This window comes from Macadamia integrifolia, chromosome 3 (genome assembly GCF_013358625.1).
Source record: "Macadamia integrifolia cultivar HAES 741 chromosome 3, SCU_Mint_v3, whole genome shotgun sequence".
Classification (NCBI taxonomy): domain Eukaryota; kingdom Viridiplantae; phylum Streptophyta; class Magnoliopsida; order Proteales; family Proteaceae; genus Macadamia; species Macadamia integrifolia.
In genome coordinates, this window is record NC_056559.1 from 35,185,140 (window position 1) to 35,212,533 (window position 27,394).

The 27,394-nt window shown below is 37.4% G+C and overlaps 1 protein-coding gene across 1 annotated transcript in view; it reads left to right on the forward strand.

Annotated features, from left to right (window-relative positions):
• Positions 1–911: 911 nt before the first annotated feature.
• LOC122073703 overlaps positions 912–27,394 on the forward strand; it is a 35,027-nt gene continuing 8,544 nt past the window's right edge. The window contains exon 1 of the mRNA XM_042638327.1: positions 912–2,830. Within this exon, the coding sequence (XP_042494261.1) occupies positions 1,123–2,820 (1,698 nt within the window). The 5' untranslated portion in view covers positions 912–1,122 and the 3' untranslated portion in view covers positions 2,821–2,830. The remainder of the gene's footprint in view (positions 2,831–27,394) is intronic.

The window sequence follows — 27,394 nt, forward strand, 5'->3', positions numbered from 1 at the left end:
GGCGGATATCTGATTCATAGTTAGCAAATGGGCAATTAATTCGATTAAAAAAAAAATGAGCTACTTGTTGATTGGGGATAAAATATAGAGATTGCGGGAGAAGGTCTTTGGGCAAGTGGCATGGGAGTGCACCAATGAAGAGTGATTAAAATGGTTTGATACATAAATAATGTTTGAAAAGCCGAGAAAAACCATTCAAATGAAATAACTAACACCTTTTGTAATGTTAGATCCTTACCATAATAAATCACCATTCTACCAAAAAATAAAAAACAAGCAGAAATCACCACAGTTAAAAACCGTCTATGTATTTATGCTATATGATGAGAGACATCAGAGAAGACCTTTCACCCATCTCACTATTACAAATATCCCACTAGATTTCATTGCACTAAGATTATATTCCTGTAATATATAAATATTTTTTTCATGACACTAAATTGACCTTTTTCATGCTAATCTTATTTTGTCTCCCTGGTGTAGTGGTGTATAATGGTACACGTACTACACGATACCAGGTGTACGAACCTGAATTCTTCCGGACTAAACTGATTTCTATAGGGTAGTACGGTTGGTTTATTTCTGACCCATCATGATAAGCCTCTGCAGCTTTTGCACCGGGCCAGCCCAATATAAAATTTCCATTTCCTGGTCCCAAAAATAAGAGAAAAAGGAAAGAATTTAAAAAGGGTCCCTAACCGTTTTAACTGTAAAATCATGTTTACAAGTTAAATGTGTCAGATCTTTCGGTGAAATCGATGTAGTTTTCTTTGTAGTGGGCTGCTCAATGCGACACATGTCTACGTGTACACATTGACTTTAATACCCTTCCATTTGGAGGCTAGGTAGTGACTTACCCTTCGCCATTTCCTTCCATTTGTGTTTTTAACTTTTAAATTTGGGTATATTTTGCCTCTTTTTTTTTTTTTTTTCTTTATTTTCTTCCCTCTGTTTGGCAAGGCAATTCGTGTTGTGTCTGAAACCTCAACAAGAACGACTAATGAACCCTAGATCTTCAAAGGAACGGTTTCACCAATGTCAAAACCCTAGAAGTGTCATCTTTTTCTGTGCAGAACCCTAATTTTCTGCAGCCCCTCTCATTTGCTTAATTATTTTTCTTCAATGGTGGAGGAAGTAGAAGAAGGAGAAGGAACCAGCAGATCAGGTTCGGTGGCAGTAGCATCAGCAGCCGCCGCCGATACTGATGCTCGTTCGTTTCTTCCTCCACGTAAGAGACTTCTCGCCAATCTGAAGCAGAATGGATGGGCATCTGCGGAGTCTGCTTCGTCCGCTTCGTCGGTTCGGCTTCGAAAGAGGACCCCAGAATTGCCGACTATCTCCGATTGCCATGCCTGTGGTGCTCGAATGAAAAAGAAGGGGAAAGATAAGCTTCTAACCTTAGATAGCCAGTGGCGTGTTGTGCTTCTTTGTAAGAAATGCTTTGACGGTGTAGAATCCACAAAAATTTGCTCTTACTGTTTTATGAAAGTATCTGAGGAGAGTGCTGGTTGTCGGGAGTGTCAACGGAGGATTCACAGAGCTTGTATTTTGAAGTATCCTGGGTTTTCTCCTTGCTCCAATTCGGGTTCGGTTTCTTTTAAGTGCATTGATTGCTGGGTTCCAAAACCGCCCGCTAATTCAAATGGAGCTGGTAGGAGTAAAAACCCTAGTGGAGACAGCAAGATATTGTCAGATGCTTGTTCGGTGGGGAATTCTAGGGTATCTGCTCCTCAGGCTTGCTCCAAATCATTGGAGGATGTCATGAAGGATGCAAATTTGGCTGCAGAGAAGAAGATCGCTGCTGCAACTTTGGCCAGAGAGAAGGCTTTCACAAAAGCTGTTGCAGCAAGAAGGGCTGCAGAGCTGGCAAGAAGTGCACTGAGTTTGGCTGTGGTGGCATCAAGAGAGAACAGAGAGAAGGATTCTCCTGCAAGTTGTGCTTCGATGGATGATGCAGAATTGGCACTCCGGTTGCATCGGGCGATCAACAGCTCACCGAGGATTGCCAAGAACTTGTGCTCATTAAACTCAGACTGCTTGCAATCTCCAAGGATCTGGCACTGTACTGGTAATGCCTCTGATCCTGGAAGTCCTAGTGTCTGTGGAAAGCTTGAAGCTTGCACTGAGAACAAATTATTTGAAAACCCTGATAAAACTATTTCAGAACCTTCAGTTCGCATTGCCTCATCGGATCATGACTCTTCTAATGACTTGCGTACTTTGGGAGAAAATACGAAGGTGGAAAAAGATTCAAGTCCCCAAGTGAAGCAATGTAAAGATTGTGGTGAGGATAGTGTAATTGTAACTTCTGAGGAGATGTTCAAAGCAGGTCCTCTTAAAATACTGGATAGTAAAGAAAATAAAGTGGAACCGCCCATGAAGGAGGACGAGGCAAGTTGTTCCAATAAATTTGTTAAGTCTAGTGGGGATGACAACAGTACAGACTCCGGATCGCAATCTTATCAGAAGAAAGATGAGTCGGAGTATAATAAGGTTTCACATAATGTTGGAAACATGTGTCAACTCTCATGTGAGGGAGATTCTTCTATGCTGAAAAAAAAAAGATCTAGTGATTCTGATCGGTATTTAAGAAAGTATAGTAAGAGGAACTCAAGCTTAAAAGCTGTTCTGGATTGTAAGACCAAATTCCTATATGAGGATTTGCCCCTTGAAAGCCAAGCTTCAGCCACTGGACTACCTTGTCTACAGCTGAACTGTTCTAAAGCGTTGAGAACATTCTCTGATGCTTCCTTCCAATCTCCTTCAGTTCCCCTGCAAGCTTCTGCATATGAAAGTGGACCATCTGGAAACCAGTTGTGAATCTTCACAGGTATTAAAAATTTCCTCACTTTCCCAGTTTATGATAATGATTGTCTCCTTTACCCTTTATTGTGTTGTTGATATAGAAGTGAAGGATTCTTTTATATGTAATGCTTCATAGCATCCCTCTATGTTTGTTCATATGATATCATATTGTATCGGAGGGACAAGATATGCTAAAGATACACGTGGAAGTGGTCCAAAAACATATGGAAATGCTTTGGATATATGTAAAATACAGTTTTGAAGCATAAAACACCATATGAGTAATATGTAAAATATTTTTAATTGCCATGTAATGGAGAACATGACATCCTCAGTCTCCCTCTACAGCAACTGCTAATTGCATCTTATGTAAAATTGACTAAAAGTTATGTAGAGAATAGAGATTCCTTAGGGAAAGTAGGTGCCCTTTGATCCGTGTAACTACTGGTTATTTTTTGGTGTTGTATCTAGGATTACTCTTAGATGTCCTTGTTAATCTATCATTGGCCTTTTCCTTTTGGTCCTTAATTAGATTTGATACTAACGTGATGTGTGGTTGGGGTGTAGAACTTGATCATGGGAAAGATATCTGGTGTGGGCCGTGAGGCTTTAAGCATGAATGGTTGTGCAACACTGATATATGAAAAGACATAATGGCTTATGAGTTTGTACCATTAAAAAGCATGTCAAATCCATAAATTGTTGAAGGTCATTGAATATGCATCATCTCTTATCTATATCCACAATTTTGGGAAGATCCTTCAAGTCTTTGAAGGTTGATGACCAAAAGAATAACAAATTATTCTCTTTTAAACATTATAACCATATCATAATAACAACCTTGAGAAAGGAATCTTTTCTCTGGCCACACACACTCACACATCAAAAGGGAACTATGGTTCAAATGATTCCTTCCTATGGCTAAAGCTATTGGTTAGCTATTGTGAGCTACGTTTCATATGATTCCTTCCCCTTATTGAACTCCATGTAGCATGTTTCCAGTATGAGTTGTGTCAAAACCATTCCAGAAACTATCATTTGTATATGTAATGTGAACCAGTTAATGTTCAAACTGAGTTGACATATTTTTGGCATCATGAGCCAGTCATGGATAAATTTTCAATCCAAGTTGACACTAGCGAGTGCCAATTATAATGCTCTATTGTTTGAAAAGTCAGTTCTGTTATAAGAATTTGGATTCTTGAAGAATCAAGAGGAAGATCTCCATAGATGGTGGGTATGGTTGAGGGTGTCCACTAAATTTGAGATGTGGTTTGTCCAAAGAACTCCCCTTCTATGCAATGGTTAGATAGACCAGTTCATCCCTTCACATGGCAGAAGTAGGCAGTTAATAACTCCCATGTGGAAGTTTGCCTGACATCCAAAATTTGGTGGGTTGAGTAAAACTTTAGGTGGAGGGGCCTATTGCTAGCATTTATTATCTTTCCCAGTTTTGGTTCATTCTTCCATGTTGGCATTTATTATCTTGCTGTTGGGGTGCTTCTTGTGTGGAGTCCATAAATCTTCCAGTTTGCGACCTCTCCCTAAACCCCAAGTTGATTAAACACATGGGGAGTGACATCTCTCACTCGAAAGGAGATTGGCTATTGCTGGTTTATTGCCTTGTTCGAAGGTTGAAGAGGACCATAGTGATGTTATTTTTTGGCACCATCTTTCTTCCCAAAATGCCCCTCCCCGTTGTTCCTAATCCTAATCCTCTATTTATTTTAATTCCAAGACTATCCGTATTATTTAAATTTTATCTCTTTTGTATCATGTCCATCTTAGTCTGCCAAACAATTCTATCAAACTTCTATATGTTAAAAAAATCTCCATTAAACTTCTATATGTTAACAAAATCTCCATTCCTCTTTAATACTTGGTTTTCTGTTGATTGAGTGAGCCCATAAGCGATCAGATCTAGGGTTTTCGTGGATTGCATTGGTATTAGAGTTGAACTGGCTATGGATACCTACGTTTTCAAGCCCTGAGTTTGTTTGCCCAATAGAAAACTTGCTATTTTATTCATGGATGAAGGGGCAAAGTGAACATTGTCTTGCGTTTTGTGGTGGAGATATTATCGAAGACCATTGAGATTATCATTGAATCTAGAGATGATGCTTTAGTCAAATTTTCAGTTTCACAATATTGTGATGGTGCCTATTGTGAGATATTTGAATGATTGGATCTTTCAAATGCATCATTAAAGTGGGTTGAGAGTGGTTGGAAGCACGAAGGGGCATTGTTGATTGCGACAAAAAATTGTGCACCTTACATCCTTATCAAATGCACCTCGTATTTGTTTTTTCAAAGACTGATGAACTATGAGCAGACCCAAAGGAGGCGGTGCCAACAGTGTAGCTGCAAGAAGAGCCAAAAGGGTCAAGACAGAACTGCTCTAATGAGGGGCAACATGTAACTTAAAGGGGGATGAGATGATTATTTTGGGTGCAGCAACAACAAAGTTTGCTGTTATGTTGAATGGCCTACATATTGGGTTTGTTATTCCTCATATATTTCAAGATGAGGGTGCGCCTTCAATGCTTTGTCATCTGAACTTGATTTATGAAATTGGTGAAGCATGAGACATTCTTCCTAGCTCTACTATTTTAATCCTTTTACAAAACTCGAGGGCAAGTTTTTCTTAACACAAGGGGAATTGATGTAGTAGCTTTGCCTTGGACTGGTGTAAACCTATTTGGAGGCTTGTATCAAGATGAACTGGGTCCAACTGTGGTTTTGGTCTAATAGGATATTTATGCATTTATTTAGAGGCAATTTATTTGGATTTTATATTTGTAATTTGATACGTATTTTACACTTATCGGTCATTGTTAGCAATTAAGAGTTTGAGTTCATGATAGATATGATTAGGAATTTTTCTTTCTTTATATATGTAATACACCCCATCAATTGGAGAAGATTTGCGTAAAGAATATAATATTTTTAATAGTTATGGAGCTGTTGAGCTTGACAATTGGATTGGTTTCCTGGGCCTGATTTCTTCTCTTCTCCTTCTTTATCTAAATTAGTAACCCTTTAAAATTATGTTTATTTACTAAATTTCCATTCCTCCTTTAATACTTAGTTTTTTTCTTGATTGGGTGGACCCATTAGCAATATGAGCTAGGGTCTTCAAACTTTGAATTGCATAAGAGGTGCTGTCCCTTAGTTTCACATCCAAAATGCATGCGTATTGTAGTTCCAACTCATCTTCATTGTTAATTCCTTTAACATGAATTTCTCTAAGTTTCTATTAAGCCCATTATTGCTTCAGAGTATTTTAGTTTTTATTTTTATTTTTTTATTATGAGGGTACTACAGTTGTGTCTTAAAACAGAATTTGCTATCACCCCACCAACTTTAAATGAGATGCCTCCAGCTTCCCCTTGTCACTGTGAACTCTTTTATCAAGACTTTACTCTGCCTGCCTATGACAGTGGTATTCAAAAAGGGGGAGACGAGATATACTTGCTCAATCTTTCTTGCTTTAGAGAGAACTTTGGAGTTGCCATTAGTAAAGATGGAGTTGGAGAGAAGATGTTGATCACTAAAACCCTCATGTTCCAATACACATTCCTAAAATGGTCACCTTTACATTTTCATGTGCATTCTTGACTCTTGAGATCTATCTCGCCAATCACCTTAAAACCTCTAATGCTTCCATCCTTCACATTACTATTGGTTTTAAAATGCTCCTACGCTTATTTTTTTTATTTTTGGGGGAGGGGGTGGTGTGGGAATTAAACCTCACCTTATACTGGCACGCGTCTCATTTGATGTTATTCGGACAATAACATCCTCCTGTACTGCAGGCCCCCTTTGAATCCAAATTCATCTATATAATCATACAAACTGTGAGATCAAACACCAAGAAACACGAATAATAAAGAGACAATAGATCCGTACGACACAGAGATTTAACAAGGTTTACACACCAGGGTGGTGTGCTACGTCCTCGGGTGAAGAAGAAGATGATTCACTATGCAGAAGAGAGATTAGACCCTAGCAGCGCCGAGGAAAAACTCGCCCTGAAACCCTAGCAGCGTGAAAACCCTAGAATACAATGACTTTCTCAACAAGCAACAGTACATTATATATACTCCAAAAACGTGGGTCAACCCATCGGGTCGCGGTCGATCCGGTCGAACCATACCGCGGGGGCTACGCCCCCTCACCCCCATACAAGATCAATGATGGGCTCCGAGCTCCGGGCTTGGGCCTGGTTCCATCACAGATCTCAAAAATTTTCTCATTCAGGTCACCGCCAAATATATGTTGGATCGGATCAATCTTCAAACACAGGTCAAGAATTCGAGACAAACTTAACACAAACAAAATATTATCTTAGGGGGCACTTGAAAATTCCTTGGTAATTATTTTTGGAAAAAAAAAAAAAGAGAAGTCCTATGAGATAGGTCAAGGCCCATATTTGATTTTGATAAGACATCAAACCAATGGGGAATTTAGGGCTGATCAATCGAAGAAACAGGCTAGGAAAGAAAAATTTGTAAGGTGGAAGATGGATATAGATGTAGGCTTTCGATAGGTAGTTAGCTAGTTACTGAGATTATGAAGTTTAGATTGAAAAATGGTTGGGGTAGTGTTTAAATGTCATTAGGAGAAATTTTGGCAATGCGATAAGAATAAAAATGAGGATGTCATAGGTAGGGGAAACACACCAGGAGATCTGGAAGCATCACACCGAGAAGACCCTTAAAGAATAGTGCATTCCAAACTAGCAGAATATGTGGAAACTCTCAAAGAATCAGCCTTTATATAGAGTCACTTGACAGGACTATATTTGGAAGCAGACCCTGACTCAAATTTCTAAATAGGTAAATCATGTTAAAAATCTAAATCTGCTATACTTTCCTATACTTTTTTCCAAATCAAATTGGAATTTGTAGACCTTGTCTTTGTTGGGTATTAACTTGAAGACTTCTTCATTGCACCAAAACATAGTTTTTAAGGCGCTGGTAAGACGACGCCTTAGCAGCGCCTTGGTGCTGATGCGGTCTAGAGATGGTAAGGCAGTGCTCCGCCTTATGCGAAGTGGCACCTTATGGGTTTTTTTTTTAAACACATTTTAAAATTACTTGATGAAGATTCCAAATATAGATTTTTTATTGGTAGGTGTATGGTTTTGTTAACACTTGAGATGTATGGGATCAGCTTTACTCCATCAAAAATAACCAAAACAAACAAAACAAAAACACGATTCACAAACAGGGTTTGGATTTTGTCAAGGGTTTTAAGAAAGGGCTTTGAGAAGGAATCAAGAAACAAGGAAGAACCATTGATCCAGGCCACCATTTTGCTCCGGCAGCGGTGAGCTTCATTCTTCTTTGATGGGAGTAGAAATATAGTGGATGACCTTAGGACTTAGGCACTCATTTTGGCATCATAGAGGTAAGGATAATAAATACTTATATTTTTTATGTCTTCTTTTCTTTATATTTATAATTTTGTTTCATAATTATGTATTTATATTATATGTTAATATGTTATGATAATTAATGATTGATGATTGATGATTGACGATTGACGATTGACGATTGATGATTGATGATTGATGAAGATGAACTTAGTTTATTCACTTTATTGATTTGTTTTTTTTATGAACATCTTACATTGGTATGAATATGAATATTTAATATTTATTTAGCATAGGATTTGAGCCAAATAGATTGGTTTTATAAAAAAATTACACAGGAACGCTTTAGTCGATAAGGCGACGCTTTATGCCCGCCTTATCGCTAAGGCGATCTGAAAGACCCTCAAACGCCTCCGTCGCCTTACCGCCTTAAAAAACTATGGAATTTTTTCCTGCTCAATCAATTTTGAGGAGGTTCCATTGACATGAGATTTCACAAGTAGTTTGCATGAGGTAAACAAACCTCACTTTCCTGTCCCTTCCATTTTATCTAAGGAAATCCATCACTTATTATCAACAAATTTGATTACGTTAATTCAGAAGTTATTTTTGCACCCAAAAAAAAATATATTCAGAAGTTATTTGAAATATTTACATCAAGTGACAATGTTCATGTCTTAGAAACACACACATACACACACATATACACAAAATATGAGAGAGAGAGAGAGAGAAATTGCTGCACAGAGGAAGGGTAAGAGCAAACAAAATCCAAAAGAGAGAATCTAGTAACAGCAGCAGAAAATATAGAAAATAATAAATAAATAAATGGTTGGTTGTTCCCAGGGGCGGGGGAGGAAGAAGTATTAGGTTAGATAATGAACATACCTTGGAGAGTTCAGTACAGGAGTTAAGGCAGAACCAGAGGAGTTCGAAGCAACCTGCAGAAGAAACCATTTTGACCTTGAAGTCATATAGAGGGAGAGGGAGACCACTGACTTCTGCATTGCTTTTCCTGAACTTTATCTTCCTCTGCTAAGTGCACATGTACTCAGCTGGAAAAATGTTCTTCCGTACACTGATTACAGTTATCTCGCTGGATGCGGCAGCTAGGTCATTCAGGAGTCATTGGGTGATGCCATAGTAAATTATCCTTTTCAAGTAGACAGGCCCTACACGCATGCAGGCATACTGTTCTTTAGTTCTTGGATATAGTATATGGACAAGGAAAGATAAAGCATCTACTGCTAACCAACAATGGTTAACTGCAAAATGATCCAGAAAATTAGGAACTTATATCAACGGATTATTCACAACAGGAAGAACCTTGAAAGACATAACTGAAAGTAGCATCCGGGATAAATCCAAAAATGTAAATGTGATAATATAAACAAAAGTATCCAAACTTCATCCATTTATCTGTCGTTCCTTCCCCTTTAACCTTTTTTTTTTTGGGGGTGGGGGTGGGTGGAGATAGTAGGGATATAGACAAGAAAAGAAGGGCTTTCAGTACTATGAATCATCACAGTGCAACATATCTTCTACACAGACATTTTAGTAAATACATCATGATCATCGTAATCAGCAACTCCAAGTGGATGAAAACAGTCATCACAAAGTCTGCCCTAAACAACTAAGAAAAGTTTCCTATGGTCATTAACCAATCAAACATGGAAACAAATATGCCAGACATAGGCTCAAGAGTTGTTTTCCTTCAACGAAATCACTCTGTTTCTCTCATTCCAAACACCCTAATACACCAAGAAAGGTATTTTTAAAGTACCAAAAGAAGAATCATTCAATGTAGTAGCTTCTATAAACAATTGCAAAAACATAGAACAAGGTAATCTCAATTAAATGAACCAATTCCTTAAATTCCTTTCAAGTCTAATAGCTCCCCAATCCTTTTCTGTCTGGGACATTCTAACTGCTGTTTAGAGGGGACTCAATATCTTCAATTGAATTAAAATCTGGGGAAGTTATAATTTAACTCTGATACCACATTGCTGCAAAGTTTTGTGTGGACTAGATGTCTAGTGATTTTGTTAGTGATAAAAGTAGAACTGCCTCATTAAGATTGATTTTTAACTTGGGCCATATAGCCATAGAATTTAAGGAAGGCTCGACTCCAAAACCTATTAATAAGTAGGAACAGGCACTAGCAATATCAAGAAATCTTACTTGAAGCCAAAGATTAACAATATCTATTATATTAAGTTTTGCACCAAAGGGTGATAGAAATCATTCAAATACTTACATAGCTATGAAGATTGGTACATTTCAAATCAAAATAATGAAACTAAGTCGTTCTACCGATTTAAGCTGGAAATTGGATTGAACCTCAACAGCCACAATCGCTCAAACAAGAGGAAAAGGGTAGAATACAATCACGATACACACCTTTCTACAGCAATTGTTTGCCGCCTTGCAGAAAAATTACCGGGTGCCTGAAAGACAACGGCCGAAGAAGTGGTTCCGCCGCTGCTCGTCGTTTCTCCTCTATTGACGGTCAAGCTTCAAGTAAAGGAACTAACCAAACGTAAAAGGTGCTCGGCTGCAGAGGTAGAGGAGCACTGAGACGCACGGAATAGCAACACAGGCTACAGAGCTGCAGGTTTCGATTTTGCTGTTTTAAAGGCCCGTTTGTTTCCAAGGGAAATGCATTTTATTTTCCATAAAACCGAATATATTTTGCAGAAAAAAGTCAATTTTGATGTTTGGTTGCAAGAAAAATGTAAATGTTTACTTGGAAAGCGTAGAATTTCACTTTGAAATACGGGTTGAATCGGTCTGGTCGATTCCAATCCGGATCAATCAATAAAACCTTAGAAATACTGAAATGTATTTATAGAGAATGCAATTACTTCCCTTCATTTTCATTCCCCAGTGCCCTTGCTAACCAATCGGAGCCCAAAAACCTTGGTGGTCTTAAATATATACATGTGGATGGTTTTATATGCAATCCATTTACTTTGAATAGGCTCCAAGCGCAATGTTGTCAGAATTTGAGCTATAATATATCATTATTACTCCGTTTGGTTGCAAGACAAATTAAATGGAAGCGACGTGTAAATTTTAAACCTAAAAAAGAAAATTTCATAATCATTACTTCATTACTAAACCATTAAGATGTCATTGTTATTTAAACGAGAAAAGATCCACAAGTGACTTGGTAATTTCCCACTTAAAAATTAGGTCCACAAGTGATTTATCTATGTAGACTAAACCTAAGGAAATTGGTGAAGATGCCATCAATTCATCTTGCCTTGAGTGATACGCTGATACACATGCCACCATGGACAGAATGATAGGTCACAATCTCACGATGATGAACCTAAATAACAAAAGCATGAAAACCAAACTTTGTTTGTCTCTCCCAACGTCCTCTATGTATTTTGGCTTCTATTATGTGAGTGTGACTTTTCCTAATAGTAGAACTAGTAACCGTATTGTTATTCCTTTCTTCTTATTCTTTTTTTACCAAAAAAAACCTTGTTCCTCCTACTATGTCTTGAGGTTCAATCTTCATAAATCGTTTTTTATTTTTAATATTTATGTCAAAAGTTTTTTTAGTCTAGTAATACTAGAAAGCGTCGCTAGACTTACAACATGTTTTGGCTCATGAAAAGGTGAAATGACAATCTTCGCCATATAGGTATCTCCAAAAAATAATATAGATTGGAAAACCTTGTTTTGCCTGTTGGCCAATTTTGTTTTCCATGAAACTTGATAGGTGAACTAGGGCTCTTTGGCTCGACCTTTACACAAAATTTCTAGCTCTATCCAACACGTTTTAGCTATTATTGTGTTAGTGGAGAAAAACTCTACCGACCTAACAGACTAGAAAAATCTTGTTCAAGTTTAATACAAGGGTTTCCTTATAAGTATTTGTCCTTCAGGCTATTCTTTTTCTCCTTCTTTCAAGCCCCAAACTCAATCCAAAAGCTGAAATCACAGATTTTATTGAATCTTTTACAAATTGTTTGAGAAAAAAGAAATATACCTAATTCGTTACAAATCCTCATGGGAAAAGCTTTTTTAATCTCCACATGAGTATCAAATGGCAAACCTCTTTCCTATGATTGATCACAGAAACATCCCCTATATATTGATGGTTCCATTTGACCACAAGGTGGGATGTTAATGTCGAATTTGGATATCATGGCTGGTTTTATAGTGTTATGTTCTTCTCTTAAACATTGAAAGGAGGAGGTTTCTTTCCACCCGCAGCTGAGGAGACATCCTTTCAATGTGATCCATCAGTGCGATGTGATGGGAGTAAAAAAATAAAGGAAAATTATTTATGACCTTCAATTGGTAAGGGAATAATAATGACCCTATGATTTTGGGTGAATCAAAATTTCCTTTAAAAAAGAACAATTAAATGAAATAATCGGAAACATATATGATCACTTCTAACAAATCCAAGAATCTCTTCATGATAGCCGTAGTATGACATATACAACTTTCCTCCCTTCAGGGTCATTTAGCAAAGTCTAGATCACTTGCCCATATAGTCACCTGTCCACCCCATTTGCCACCCCCCATCTCCGGTTGACATTGCTCTAACTCAGTTTCATTGAGGGATGGAGGGCGGGAGATGGGGTGGATATATAGGTGACCATATGGGTAGGTGAGCTACACTCCATTTGGCAAAGACCAATCAGGCAACACCCACCGTCTAAGAACTTTTCCACATGAAGGGACCAAAAGTGAGGAAAAATTAAGATATAAATGCTCGGTTCCTCTGTGTTTTTTTGGCAAAATGAATGTTACGTTTATAAAAAGCATTCTAAACACAATATCTATTCTGAGAATGCATGCCAAACATAGTTGAAATCTCCAAAAATGATTCAGGCGTTATGAGATGAAAGGCAATACTCTCACCATCTAATTATCAAGGTAATTAATAAACTATTTGTTCTACCAATGAGAAATTCTTTGGATGAGTACAACTTTAAAGTAAGTGAGTGAATGACGAATCCAAACAATTAAAAAGTTCTAATTAAGATGACATCAATTTCTTCTCCTCTGCTTCTAAAGCTTCTAATCTCCAAATCACCCTAATATACCATATCAAACTATTACAAGTTAAAGAAAGCAAATGAATCCAACAAAATTAAGCTCAGAAACAAAATGAATCAAAGAGACCCCTTGAGAGAAGACAACGAGGAGAGATTCTGATACGTACGTACGAATACATTGACCACATAGAGGCGACCTCCTCGAACAAGAAGTTGTTTATCGGGCTTCAAATTCATGCTCCCCAATAGAGTTGAAGTTATAAAGGCGACCTCCTCAAACAAGTCATCTATTACACAAGATTCTAAATAGATAACTCACAAACCTACATTGGATTAGGTATTTATACGAGAATTATATTCGTACGATGTCTGATCTACACATGGAATTTACTCAATGAAAACTTATTGTAAGTTAATTCTCTGTCTTCTTTTTAGGCCACTCAAACATGACAAGTAACAGATTCTGTCGGGATGGAGGACCCTAATTTGAAGAAAAACCAACCCAACAAAATTAAGCTCAGAATCAAAAGCAATCCCAGAACTAGAAAGTAAGGCAAGAGTGGATCAGAAGGGGAAGGAGTATAGGGGTTGACGTAGGAAGGGGGAGGATAATAAGGAAAGTACCCAGTTGGTGAAGGGTAATATACCAAAGCAGGTGATGGTGGATAGTAATAACCTGATGATCCCCCTGAAGGTGGAGTTGATGGCTTTGACGGCGGTGGTGGACAATTCTGAATGGAGATCGGCGGTGGGAGACAAGGAAATGGACATTCGGCCTGTGATTTTTGCTTCACTATTACTTGACCAGAGATGGTTGTTTCAGGCATTGCCTGTGATGTGAAATTGATCATTACTATGGTGACTAAAAGGAGAACTGCTCTAGTGAACATTATGGCCATTTGATGATGAGAAGTAGCAGGAAAAGGAAGAAGAAGAGAAAGAAGGGCCAAAGAGACTTAAAGAAGAGACGAAGGAATTGAGATTAGATGGATTAAGTAGTAGAGCAATTTTGTCACAAAGCGGATGATAGAATTATGAATTATTAGCCTCTGGTTCATCCAGACTTGGGCTATCCCATGTGTGGTGGCTTGAGTCTCAGACCACCTTCTTTCATTGTTAATTCTCGTAATTTTCAAGTCACTGAAAGCAACCTCGACTACGTAATGTCTGAGCATCCGAATCGGTCAGGCCACGATTCAAATCCAACAAAATCAGAACTAGATAGAAATCAGAGTGAATTGGTGTGAATCAGTTGAGTTGGCCAGTGCCGAATCTGAAGTGAATCGGACGATTTCCAACCTGATTCACTGATATTTGAAACCATGGCATCAACAGAGTCTCAGCTCAACTCAACAAGCTGGTTTGTGTAAAAAATGAAATGGAAAAAGGTTGTAAGAGTAGCCGGGACAGGGTTGGGTAGCACCGCACCGTTTGACAACATTCTGTTTTTGTCATTTCTATGTTTTCTTGTTCCTAGAAATGGAGAAACATCCTAAAAAGCGTTTGATAAAATTGTTCCATTTCATCCGTTTTTAGAAACATAAATCAAAATTTATGCTTATTTACAATTCTAGAAACGAATTTGAGAGAAAAAAAAATGTTATTGTACCCAATAAATCTCTCAACTATTTAAATCTAAAAAGAAGCAACCGAACCCTCTCTCCTTTTGGGCATCCAATGATACTATTGGGTTTTTTAGTGACATTATGTTTACAAAAAACGTTTCGAAAAATAGGTTTATCAAACACCCAAAATTTCATTTTTATTCCAAAAATGTGAAAAGTCATTTCTACCATTTCTAGAAACAGAAAAAATGTTATCAAATGGTACCTTGTTAGCCTTTGTTTGTTTCCAAAAGAAATGCATATATTTTCCATAAAATATATTTTAGAGAAAAAAAGGAGTCATTTTTTGGTATTTGATTGCAAGAAAAATGTAAACTATTTTTTGGAAAGCATGGATTTTAAACTTGGAATAGGGGTTGAATCGGTCTTATCGAGTTCAATCCGGGTCAATCCCAAAAACCATAGAATTAAACCCTCATTTCTGAAAATCCAATGATCCAGCATAAAAAACCCTAAAATTGACGGCCCAGAATGTTCAGAAGATCGGTCATGACTAATTCCAATTGGTCGAATCCGCGATTTACATTTTTGAAAGTGTTGCGAAGTGAGATCCCTTCCATTTCCCTTGCAACCCATCGGAGCCCAAGAACCGTAGACCATGTGCTCTTACTGACATATACATGTGGGCTAGATATAAACCCAATCCATTTACTTTGAATAGGATCCAAGCCCAATATTGTAAAAAATTGAGCCCTTGTATATCATGGGCCAGCACAATTTGCATCTCAATCCTGCCCAAAGATGTGTTTGTATTAGGGGGTGATTGGTAACACACCCCATTCTTGAATTTTTATTCTTGATTTCGCAGAATGGGACTAGAATTACGATTGAGTCTAAGCTAAGCCATGAACTTAGTAGAACAATTAAGGTATCCTCATTATTTAAACAAGAAAAGATCCACTAGTGATGTGGTTATTTCCCACCTGAACACTAGATTAGGGTTTGCGCATGGATTAGCTCCCTTGACTTGGTTGTACATGGATTACCCTTTTGACAACTTAAGCCCTCAACTTGGCTCCAAAGTTATATGATGGTCAAGGCAACCTCCCTTGATGGCCGAAAAGGTAAACTATAAATTACAACCATCCTTCTAACAAATAGTTCGAAAATCGAAACTTGAAACCAAAGCCCATGTAGACCAAAACTTAGGAAGGTGGTGAGGATGCCATTAATTCATCTTGCCTTGAGTGATACACATGCTACAATCGATAGGATAAAGAGTCACGATTCGGAGAAAGCTTATGTCATTTTTGAAGAAACTGCTTCTGATTGTAGAGTTTACCAAGAACAGTAAGAATCTTTTGGTAGATTTCTCCAAAAGTCAAACGCTCGATGGTTTGACCTTTCTATTCACAAAGCTTTGATGTTTCATCACCTAAAGGTTCAGGGACCGATCTGAGAAAGAGTCTCTTAAGTGTTACATCATCAACTCCACCAATACGATAAAACCGTGAATGACATTATGAGGATATCTTTAGTTGGCAGGAAGGATCCTAAGACTCTATGGGTAGCAACTAAAGTGGGTAGGATTTTTATTTTGATGGGAGCTCTGGATATTTTATTAATGGAGAAAATCTGACCATTGGCTGCTCTGAACTCCTTGTTATAGGGTTTCCAAACCATGATGGAAGGATATCAAGATTAACAATAGTTGTTGCTGATCCTGTATCAAAAAAAGCAATGCCTTTACTGGTCTGGAATATGGGGAAGGAACAAGATAAACTAGAGCAAAAGGGAGGTAGTTTGGATGGAGGGGCTCAATAGGAGGAGTACAAACAGGTGGTGGTCCATAAGCCATTCCCCAGATGCTTTGTTTATCAATGTCGACTCCAATTAACTTCCAACTATTACTTATGTTCCCAAGCAGATCCCTATAGAAGATCTTTTTCACCTTCTTTCAGAAGAATGGATCACTTCTTATGAACAAAGACAGGAGACCCGAAAGATCCTACTTTCACTAGAAGATCTAATGGACAGATAAAGATGCGGTTTCCTACACCAGTCTCTACTGTGATCCTAGTATTACCCACAAAGCATAAGACAGAAGATTTGCTAACTGCCCCCATAGCAGCATGGTGGTGAACCTAAAAACACATGCTACAATGGACAAGACAAAGGGTCATGATCCTATGATAGTGAACCCAAAAACAAAAGCGTGCGTGAAAACCAAACTTTGTTTGTCTTTCCCAATCTCCTCTATTTAATTTGGCATCTATTTTCGGAGTGCGACTTTCCTCCATGCTATAACAACTAACCATGTTGTTATTCCTTTCTTCTTCCTCTTTTTTAAAGCAAAAACCTTGTTCCACCTCCATTTTGAGGTTGAATCTCCAGAAGTCTTTTCTATTCTTTTTTTAAATTATGTCAAAAAAAATATATATATTATAGTCTAGCAATATTATAAAGTGCCTCTAGAATTTACGACATGTTTTGCCACATGAAAAAGTAATATGACAATCTTGACCATACGAATATCTCCAAAAAATAGTACAGATTGGCTACAAGTCAAATCTTTGACCTAGGTTAAACCATATATACCCTCATTTTTCAACATACTCCTTGTCATTTTTTTTTATTTAATTCTTTTTGGATTGGAAAATCTTGTTTCGCCATTTTGCCTATTTTGTTTTAGGTAAAACTAATATGTGTATTCACCCAAAAAAAAAACTTAATACGTGAACTATAGACCTTTGGTCTACCTATCTACAAAATTTCTAGCTATATTCCACTTTTAGTAGATAAATGTGTTAGTCTAGGAAATGATATAGACCTAGTGGACTAGAAAAACCTTGTCCAAGTTTTAATATAAAGGTTTCCTTATAATTATCTCTCTTTCAAGCTCTTCTTTCCCCCCCCCCCCCCTTTCTCCCTTTTTGCAAACTCTAAACTCAAGCTGAAAAAAAAAAAAAATTATTGAATCTTTTACAATATATTTTTTGGAAAGTGCTTCTTATTTTTAAACCACATAGGAAAGCATTTTAATCTCTGCCTGAGCATAGAATGGCAAACCTCTTCTCCATGATTGATTACACCAACATGTCATATATTGATGGTTCCATTCACAAGGTAGGATGTTAATGTCGAATTTGGATATAATGACTGGTTTTATGGTATCATGTTCTTTTCTTAAACAATAAGAGGAGGTGGTTGCCTATTTTCCTTCCACCCATGACAAAGGAGGCATTCCTTCACTGTGGTCCATCATTGCAATGTGAAAGGTGTCAAAAAGTAAGAAAAGTTGTTCCCATTCTTCAACTAACAAAGGAATTATAATGACTTTAGGATTTTGGGTGAACCAAAATTTTCTTCACAAAATAACAATTAAATAAAATAATCATGAACATATATCATTATCATATCTACCAAACTAACAAATCCAAAAACTAGCATTAAAACTTAGAAAGGACTCCCCCTATTTGCCATGTCATCTTTTCTGTGTCTATTGATGAGTTATAGGCTCACAGGACAAGTTGGCATATATAGGAACTTCCCTCCATTTGGGGTTATTTAGCAAAGACCAATCAAGCAACCGTGCCGTCTAGAGAACTTTTTCCACAAAGGGGCCAAAAAATGAAGAAAATTTTGAGAAACAAGTGCTCATTTCCTGTGTTTTTTGCAAAACGAATGTTGTGTTTGATATGTATTCTCGAAATAGATTATGTGTCTAAAATGCATTCTGAAGTAAAGAAGAAAAAAATAAAAAAGAAATAGATTCCAGAATGCGTTATAGTCCTATAATATGTTCCGAGAATGCATACCAAACACATTCGAAATCTCCTAGTGGCCCTGACGTTTTGAGATGAAAGCCAATACTTAAGTAATTAATAAATTATTTGTTCTCCCAATAAGAATTTGTTTGGATGAGCACAACTTAAAAGTGAGTGAATGATGAATCCAAACAGTTACAAAATTCCAATCAAGATGAATTGCCATCAATTTCTTATCCCTCCCTTCTTCTACATCTTCTAATCCCCAAATCATACTCATATACATGATCAAACTACTACAAATTAAAGAAAGTAAACGAACCCAACAAAATTAAGTACAGAATCAATCCCAGAGACCCCTTGAGAGAAGATGCAGAGGAGACATTCCGTGGGGATGGAGGGCCTCTGAAGTAAAATGGAAAGTAAGGCAAGATTGGATTAGGAGGGGGAGGAGAATAGGGGTTGACGTGGGAAGGGGGGGGATAATAAGGAAAATACCCAGTTGGTGGAGGGTAATATACTGAAGCAGGTGATGGTGGTGGTGGTGGATAGTAATACCCACTTGGTGGAGGGTAATATCCTCCCGAAGGTGGCGACGGAGTTGGAGTTGACGGCTGTGAAGGCGGCGACGGCGGTGGTGGACAATTCTGAACGGAGATCGGCGGTGGGAGACAAGGGTATGGGCATTCGGCCTGTGATTTCTGCTTCACTACTTGATCGGAGATGACTGTTTCAGGCATTGCCTGGTACGGGAAATTCATGACTGTGGTAACTATAATGAGCACGGCTTGAGTGAACATTCTAGCCATTTGATGATGATGATGATGAGGAGGAGGAGGAGGAGGGGGGAGAAGATAAAGAGGAAGAAAGGCCAAAGAGAGTTAAAAGAGAAGTGGGTTGGGGGTACCTGTAGAAGAGAAGATACCAAGGAAGGGAATTAATGGATTACTAGAAGACTAATTAGAGCAATTTTGTCACAAAGCGGATGGTGGAATCATGAATTATTGCTTGTCACTGAAAGCAACCTCTTCGTATTGTTTAAGCAACAACACTCTCACTCTCAGCCTCTTAGTTCAACTAACATGAAATGACTTCGCTGCTCTTCTTCGTATGATATTATATCGTTAAACTTTATTGGTGCATTTTTTTTCTGTCCCCGCTTCGCATTGAATTGATTTATATGGTAAAGGTGGATTTTGAACGGGAAGATTCAACCGATATGTATCGACAAATGTGGATATTAATACTGATAACTAAAACCATGGTTAGCTTTAAATGTGAGAAAAGGATGGGTGGGCCAACGTTTCTGGATGGGGGGAGAGGGTGGACAACTGGACATTGATGGTGTTGTTTTAGACTTCTAGCTGTGAAGCGAGCTTGGGAAGAACTTTCAAGTGAGAGGACCAAAGAAAGAATGAAAAAGAAGGGTGAGTAGTGGGCCTCGGTGGCTTGTTCGATGTGGATAGGCTAATATTAGCGAGTGGGAGGAAATGGGCCTCTTCTATGGGACCCGTCATGGGATTATTTTACTTTATGCTATGTTTGGTAATCAAGAGAAGAAAAAAAAAAAATCTAGAAAAGAAAAAAATTCAAAAAAATTAAAATTTTAAGAGAGAGATAGACATATAAGAAATCATTGTGTAATTATTCATTTTTTGTCTTATTAATGTTTCATATTTTCTCATGTTTTCTTGTGTTTTTGGCAAGAAAATTATTGGGGGAGCGAAAGAAAATTTCACAATTCTCATGGAGAATTTTGAATTTGAAAAGGGGGATCTTCTCTTGGGTGAAGACATACCATGTGCATAGAAAAATTTTTAACCCAAGGAAAATAGTACAAAAGATGTACTTTTTCTTTTTTTTTCTTTTCTTTTCTTCTCTTAACTACCAAACACAGCCTTAGTGAGAATAATGATGAACTCTTATGTCCTCTTTTGAGTACTGGGTTTACCAACTAAAGAAGACATGAATATGACAGAAATACCTTCATTTCATCAGGCACCACACCAATCCCCACTCACGCCCTCTTCCTTCCGTCCTTTTGGGTCACTGGCATGGTTTTAAGTATCGGTGCGTATCGTGCCGTATCGGCCGATACGTATTAGTATCGGTAGGCATCGGCACGATACATACCGATACGTATCATGAAAATTTTAAAACCCTTATGTATCGATACGTATCCTACGATACACATCGATACACACCGATACGCACCGATACACAACCGATACGCACCGATACTCTATGAAAAATTCAAAATTGAAGTGAAATGTACTTTTCGGTATGTATCGGTATGTATCGGTAGGTATCGGTGCGTATCGGTATGTATCGACCGATACACACCGATACGTACCGATACGGTCATAAAATGGCCAAAATGGGTAATTTTTTAGAAAAACATAATTTTTTGAGGTGTTTTTATTCCAAAGTTGCTGCCAACCATTTTTCTCTCTAACTAAAGTGGAAATCAAAGTTGAGTACAAGGATTTTACATTTATGGGACAATTACAAACCTTGGATTCTTAGTGCGATACTCTCAATTTACTATTTATGCATAATACATATTATATATAACTTTTTTCAACTATTTTTTTATGCAAATGTGTATAAAAAAGTGTTTCCTATCCATTTATGTGCGTATCTTTAGTGTATCTTAGCGTATCTCCGATATGATACGATACCCTCCGATACGTATCTTAATTTTGGCCGATCGATACGACGACCGATACCGATACTTTAATCCTTGGTCATTGGATAACACTGATCCAGAGTCCAAAGTTCAGAGCCTAGACCCAGACGCAGTTGGGGCTGCACAATGGTGCATTCCTTGCCGTCAAAGAAAGAAAAGGTGCTGGTGGTTAAGGGCAGGTGGAGTAGAGGACAATTCTTAGTTGCTAAAAAGATTAAATAATTTTGGACCAGATTATGAAACTTTAATCCACTTTAGCATTGCTCTTCTTTCTATTTTTCCCTATTGTTGTTGGTTCTGCTTTTACAAATGTTGGGTTTGTGTCTTGTATTATGCAGAGTTCACACAGTTATTACTGGACTTGTATATGTTTAAATGTTTATTATATTAATTTTGACGTAAATTTGTAATTTTGTAGAATTCAGCTAGGATTTATAGGATGCCTATTTAATGTTTCTTTTGGGAAACCCTAACTAGATCACATGGTAAGGTGAAGAGTGACGGAGTACTTTTTTGTTTAATTCTTCGTATTTTTGTATGATAGTTTGCCACCTGATTTCTTCCTCGTGTTTATGCATTTGACCAAAAAATAATTGTATAAAAATTTGTTTTTAAGCAAATTTGAATAGTCACATGTTATACTTGTCAATGCATCCAAAATTCCATCAAGTGAACAGTGAAGTATAGTATTCTCTCAAAAAGCTGATCTTAAATAGTAAAGGAAATAAATTTTCCGTTGATCGTTAATGATGGAATCTCTCCAATTGACACATCAAATTTTGCTATGTGGAGGAGTGACATATTGGGAATCTTACTTTTGAATATCTAGTGAATTTTTTGAAAAAGAATTTGCATCAATTTTTTCACCTCGTGTTTAACCATTTACGCTCCTTTATGTTGTTCTAAGCATCTTTATCGTATCAATCATATTAGTTGATATGTATCGGTATTACTAGAGAGTACCACATCGATAGGTATCAATATCAACATCGGCTAAAAGTGATATGGATAGTGATAACAATAACTAAAATCATGCTCCGATATAATTCATGTCCTCATAATTTTTTTTAATCCTTTGTTTCAATTATTCTTGGTATATTCAAAGTGGTCTAAAATTTAGGAGTTGAATGGAAAACTTTGGTGTTTACTAACTCACAAAATTTTCAAAACCCATCTAACCCACCATGCGACAAATCTAGAAACAAATAAAGAAAATTATTTACAAAAAATCTTCTTGCGTGAAATGAAAGACTTAGAATAATTTATTTTCTTGCTTTGCCTTGTAATGCAGGGAAAAAAGAGGGTTGAGACCATTTTTTCCACTTTTTTTGTCTCCTTTTTCTATTAATAAAGATAAATTCCCTTTGGGTAGTCATTGTCATATAATGTAAGAAAAAACATGGAAAAACATAGAACTTGACAGGCTTTGCCTGGTTTTCATCATCCTTGATCATTCCATGAAGACTAAAGAGGTATATGGTTCTCTCCTTATTTTATTCTTTCCTGCTTTATCTTAGAAATTATGCACCTTTTCTATCTTCTTTTTGTGGTAATGATAAGAGGACTAGGATTTTAACAAGGTTTCAAACATGGAGATAGATTAAGGAGGAATTCCTTCACTATAGCTGCGGGTTGATCATGGGTGTCTTGGGATGGGCATCAAGAACATTGGGGATTATTATTGATTTTGTGTAATAAGGGGAGTAATAGTTATCTTAGGTGGTTGTACTGTTTTTTGGTGGAGGAAAACTTTATCTTTCAAAAATTGGGATTCAGTTCTAATTCTATTTAGGCTATTACAAATCGGTTGATCTCCTTTTAAAAACTAAGGATAGGATATTCATGTGATTTTTAAGCATGTTTAATTCTAGTATATTCTGATTAGTCAATTGGCCCATTTAAACCCCATCAATCCGATTACCATGAGGTCAATTATGGACCAGTAGATGATTGATTGAATAGGAGCATGTCTATGCCTTACCCTATAAGGCTTGATTACCTAAACTGTTAATAACGGCACATGACCTTAAATTAGTGGGGACTGATTAGGACCGATCAAAATAACCAGGCACAACCAGTTGACGCCCTTAATTCGCTGCATTATGGGCCTCAATGCAGAGTGGAATGGGCCACCCACCTGATATCTTGTCCGACAAAAGTGGATTGTCTTGGTGACCATAAATGGCCCATTCATCAATGCTAACAAAAAAAAAAAAATCGATAGTGAATATTTCCTAAGAAATTCTATAATTTCTCTCCACCAATTCTGTTATCTGTGGGCTTGCAGGCAAAGAAATTGAATAATTCAGTTATCTTTTACGTTCATAAATACTCTTATAAATTTTAATATTTTCTAAATTACCCTTCGAGATTTCATTTTTTTTAGTTGCAGGCCAGGGTAACAGCTAAATTCCGTCCTCCATTGTGGGCTTGGTTTTTATGCGCTCTTTACATGATGGGTGTATGCTGTTTCGGTCAATAATCATGCCGATGGATTTAGTTTCGGGCAATTTACAGTTGGTGATCAATCCTAGTCAATTTCGATAAGCTGAGGCACCCATCAGTCTCACTTGAGACCAATGCACCGTTTGACAATATTCCTGCCGTTTCTGTCTCCCCAAACAACAAAAACGAATTTTCATGTTTTTGGGAACAGAAACAGATTTTTGGGTGTTTGATAAACCTATTTCTTGAATCGTTTTTTACCAAACTCAAAAATGGGTAAAGAATTTTTTTCTCCAACCTCTTAGCAAATAACAGTTCTCAGTCTCACGGAATCCGTCTATTCACTCTAAAAATTGTTCAAGCTGGAGTCGCAGTCTCCTAACCACAAGCACTTGAACCTATCATATCTACCAGATTACAACAACTTCGGAACCAAATACAATAAACTGAGAAAAATTATGTTAACAAAAAATATGCATATAATAATAACAGAAGCAGACCTTCTCTATACCGAATTCCTTGACGTGATTTTCTTCAATTTGAGAGTGAACAAGCACAAAACAAAAACAAAAACGAAAACCCCAAACACTATATCTGAATGAAGATACAGTGAGAGAGGAGACAGAATTGCAATCTTTACCAGGAGATGATTTTGAGGGCGCCGTCGTAAGATAGAGACTCCGGAGAAGGAGAGAGAGAGAGAGAGAGAGAGAGAGAGAGAGAGAGAGAGAGAGAAAGAGAGAGAGAGAGAGAGAGCAGATTGGAGCCCAGATCTTTACCTCTGGTGAGGCTTGGTAGCCCTGTAGAAGAGAAAAAGAAGAAGCGAACGAAGCCTTAGGCTTTTTTCTATTGGGTTTTTATGAGAGGTCTTATAAATTCCTTTCACTGGTTTTTTAATCCCTGCTGTTTCGGTGGTGGAGATTATAGAAGAGAGGAAGATGAGGATTGGAGTGAAAAGGGAAGAAGGAAAGCGGCCTTCGGTGGTGGATGATGATTGTCCTTTCTGCTGCTAAAGAAGATGGTCTTCAATGGCTTTTTTTTTCACTGCTTTGGGGAACATCAGAATTTTTATCAGGCTTTTTACAATGGTTGTCAACCAAAGATGTTTCTAGAAACGATGAAATCTGTATGACTTGTTTAATCACTTGCAATTCTAGGAATAGAAATTGATATAAATTTTGATTTATATTTCTAAAAACAAGAGAAACAGAACGACTTTATCAAAAGCTATTTGTGCCGTTTCTCTATTTATGAAAATAAGAAAATGCATAAACGATACAAACAAAATATTATCAAACAATGCCCAAATCTCAACTGTTTCTAGAACTGTTAGTCCCATTTTTAACTTTTAAGTAGTCAGAAAGAAAGACCATAAAAGTGAGAAAATGCGATTTTTTAGGGTTGGTTGGGGGAGTCCATGTTAAACATCTGTGGTTTAGTTAGGCCCATTTAGGTACTGGATGTCATCAACTGGACCCTTGGTCTCGTCTGACAGTTCAATTTGGTTGTAAGTGAAATTGAGTTCAATTTGGTTGTAAGTGAAATATAAATATTTTCAAGGAAAATGAAATATATTTTATAGGAAAAATCACTTTAGGTGTTTGATTACAAGGAAGATATAGATATTTCTCAAGAAAATAAATTATATTTTACATGAAAGGAAAATATTTTCCTTCATTTTTTTTCCCCTCACTTCCCTTTCAACCAAATGGAGGAAAACATTTTATTTTTTTTGGTAAACAAATGGAGGAAAACATCTGCAACACCCCCACAATCTGAGAAGATAAGCATTTTTTTTGGTTTTTTGGCTGAGAGAGAAGATAAGCATACCCTTAAATATCTGGTGCTTGCAATGGAACGTCAGAACCTGCTTCTGATAGCTTCAGCCTTCAGCTACTTGCTGAATGGGAAGGGGAAGATGCCAAACGCACCATCTTCCATTGGTCCCCACTTTTTGAGGAGGGGATAGACTTGCTCCTAATTTTGTTCTACATTTCATGGGTAAATTTTCATCTTTGTGGGGCTTATGAAACCCATTTTATTTCCTCAAATCATGTAAGAGCGCATCCATAAAGGTGTGAATTCCAGGTCAAAATCGTTGCGCCTAGTCGCCTTCGACCGGGAAGGAGATCTCCCAGACAATGGTTCAGGAGCAAAAAAAAAAAGCAATGATCACCCTCCCTACCTTCACTCTTGCAGCCCAACGGGCTTCGTTAAATCATCAACTTATCTAGCCCAGGGTAGTCGTAGATCAACTTTCTTTGGCTCTACTGAGACTCCTCCCTAATGCCAATACTGTTTGATGCTCCCTGTTCTAGCTGCCTTTGCCTTCTACCTATTCAATGGAATACCTCTTTCTTGTGATATCTATCCGGACACGGCTTACAATACCCATGCTTTTGTTGATTAGCTCGACCAGGAGTCCTTGATTGTTGATCCAGTTCACCAAATTTCTCTTTCCTTCATGATCAACAAAGTAGAGATCCTAATGGGCAAAGAAGCGGGTGGGGCTATGACTATCTCCCATCTATCTGAATTGTCTTGATCTTCCTTTTCTCTATAGTAGCAGTGTTGGTCTCTCTCTTTTAGTAGTGGCTAGCAGTAGTGGAAAATCTATCTATCATCAAACTCATATATTATTGAACCAATTATGCATACTAAATTGATTAAAGAAAAAGATTAGCTGTCATTAAATATATGCTTTTTACTATTTCCCCCCCACCTTCACTTCTCCTTTTTTTTTTTTTTTTTTTTTTTCAGTGAAAAGACCTTTTTTATGTGAGACCCAAGGATACGATAAGTACTAGGGGGTTTGGGACATCGGTGAGGATTTGTAAACTTTAGTCTCACATCGCATAGGGAGAGATTACTGGATTAGTTAACAACTTCTAGTCTCCTTAACATGGCACAACTAAGGGTGTCAACCGGTTTGGTTTCGGTTATTCGGTTTAGTTTCGATTCGGTTCCAAATGATGATAAGGTGGACCATAACCGAACCGAGAACAGACTTGGTTCTGTATTTAGATACTCAAATTGATTCAATTCAGCTCGGTTTGGTTTTGGTTTCAAATCAGTTCTAATATGCAGTTTTAATTCAATTTTATGCCTCAGTTTTAATTCGATTATGAAAACGGTTCCACTTTTGAACTATGATTGTGATGGACCAAAGGCCATAATGGGCTCAAGTTATGGGCCTTATGGCTATTGCTAACTCCAAAATTATCTTAGCTTGTAAAAATGTGATGATAAATTACAAAAAACACTTATCACATAAAAAAAAAAAAAAAAAAGAGCTTGCAAAAAACACTCTTGAATGATAAGAGTAATTCGGTTTGGTTTTGGTTTGAACCGACGGTTTTGACACCCTAAACCAAAATCGAGCCAAACCGAACAGCATACTCACATATTCAAACCGAATTTGAACCAAATAAATTTGATTTGGTTTCGGTCCGGTTAATTCAGCTCGGTTTTGGTTTCGGTATTCGGTTTCAGTTTGAAATTGACACTCTTAGGCACAATGTGTTTTAAAGCCTTGAGGCACAAAGAGGACAATATTGTGCAATGTTAATGGGGCTGGGGCGAGGGCGGGACTCTTACCCTTATCCAGAGTCTGGTCGTCACATTCAATCAGAACAGTTTAAAACCTGTCTAACCAGAACCCTTTATTACTTGATTTCGATTTTGGGAGATCATAACTGTTAAATATACAGTTTGGTTCGGAT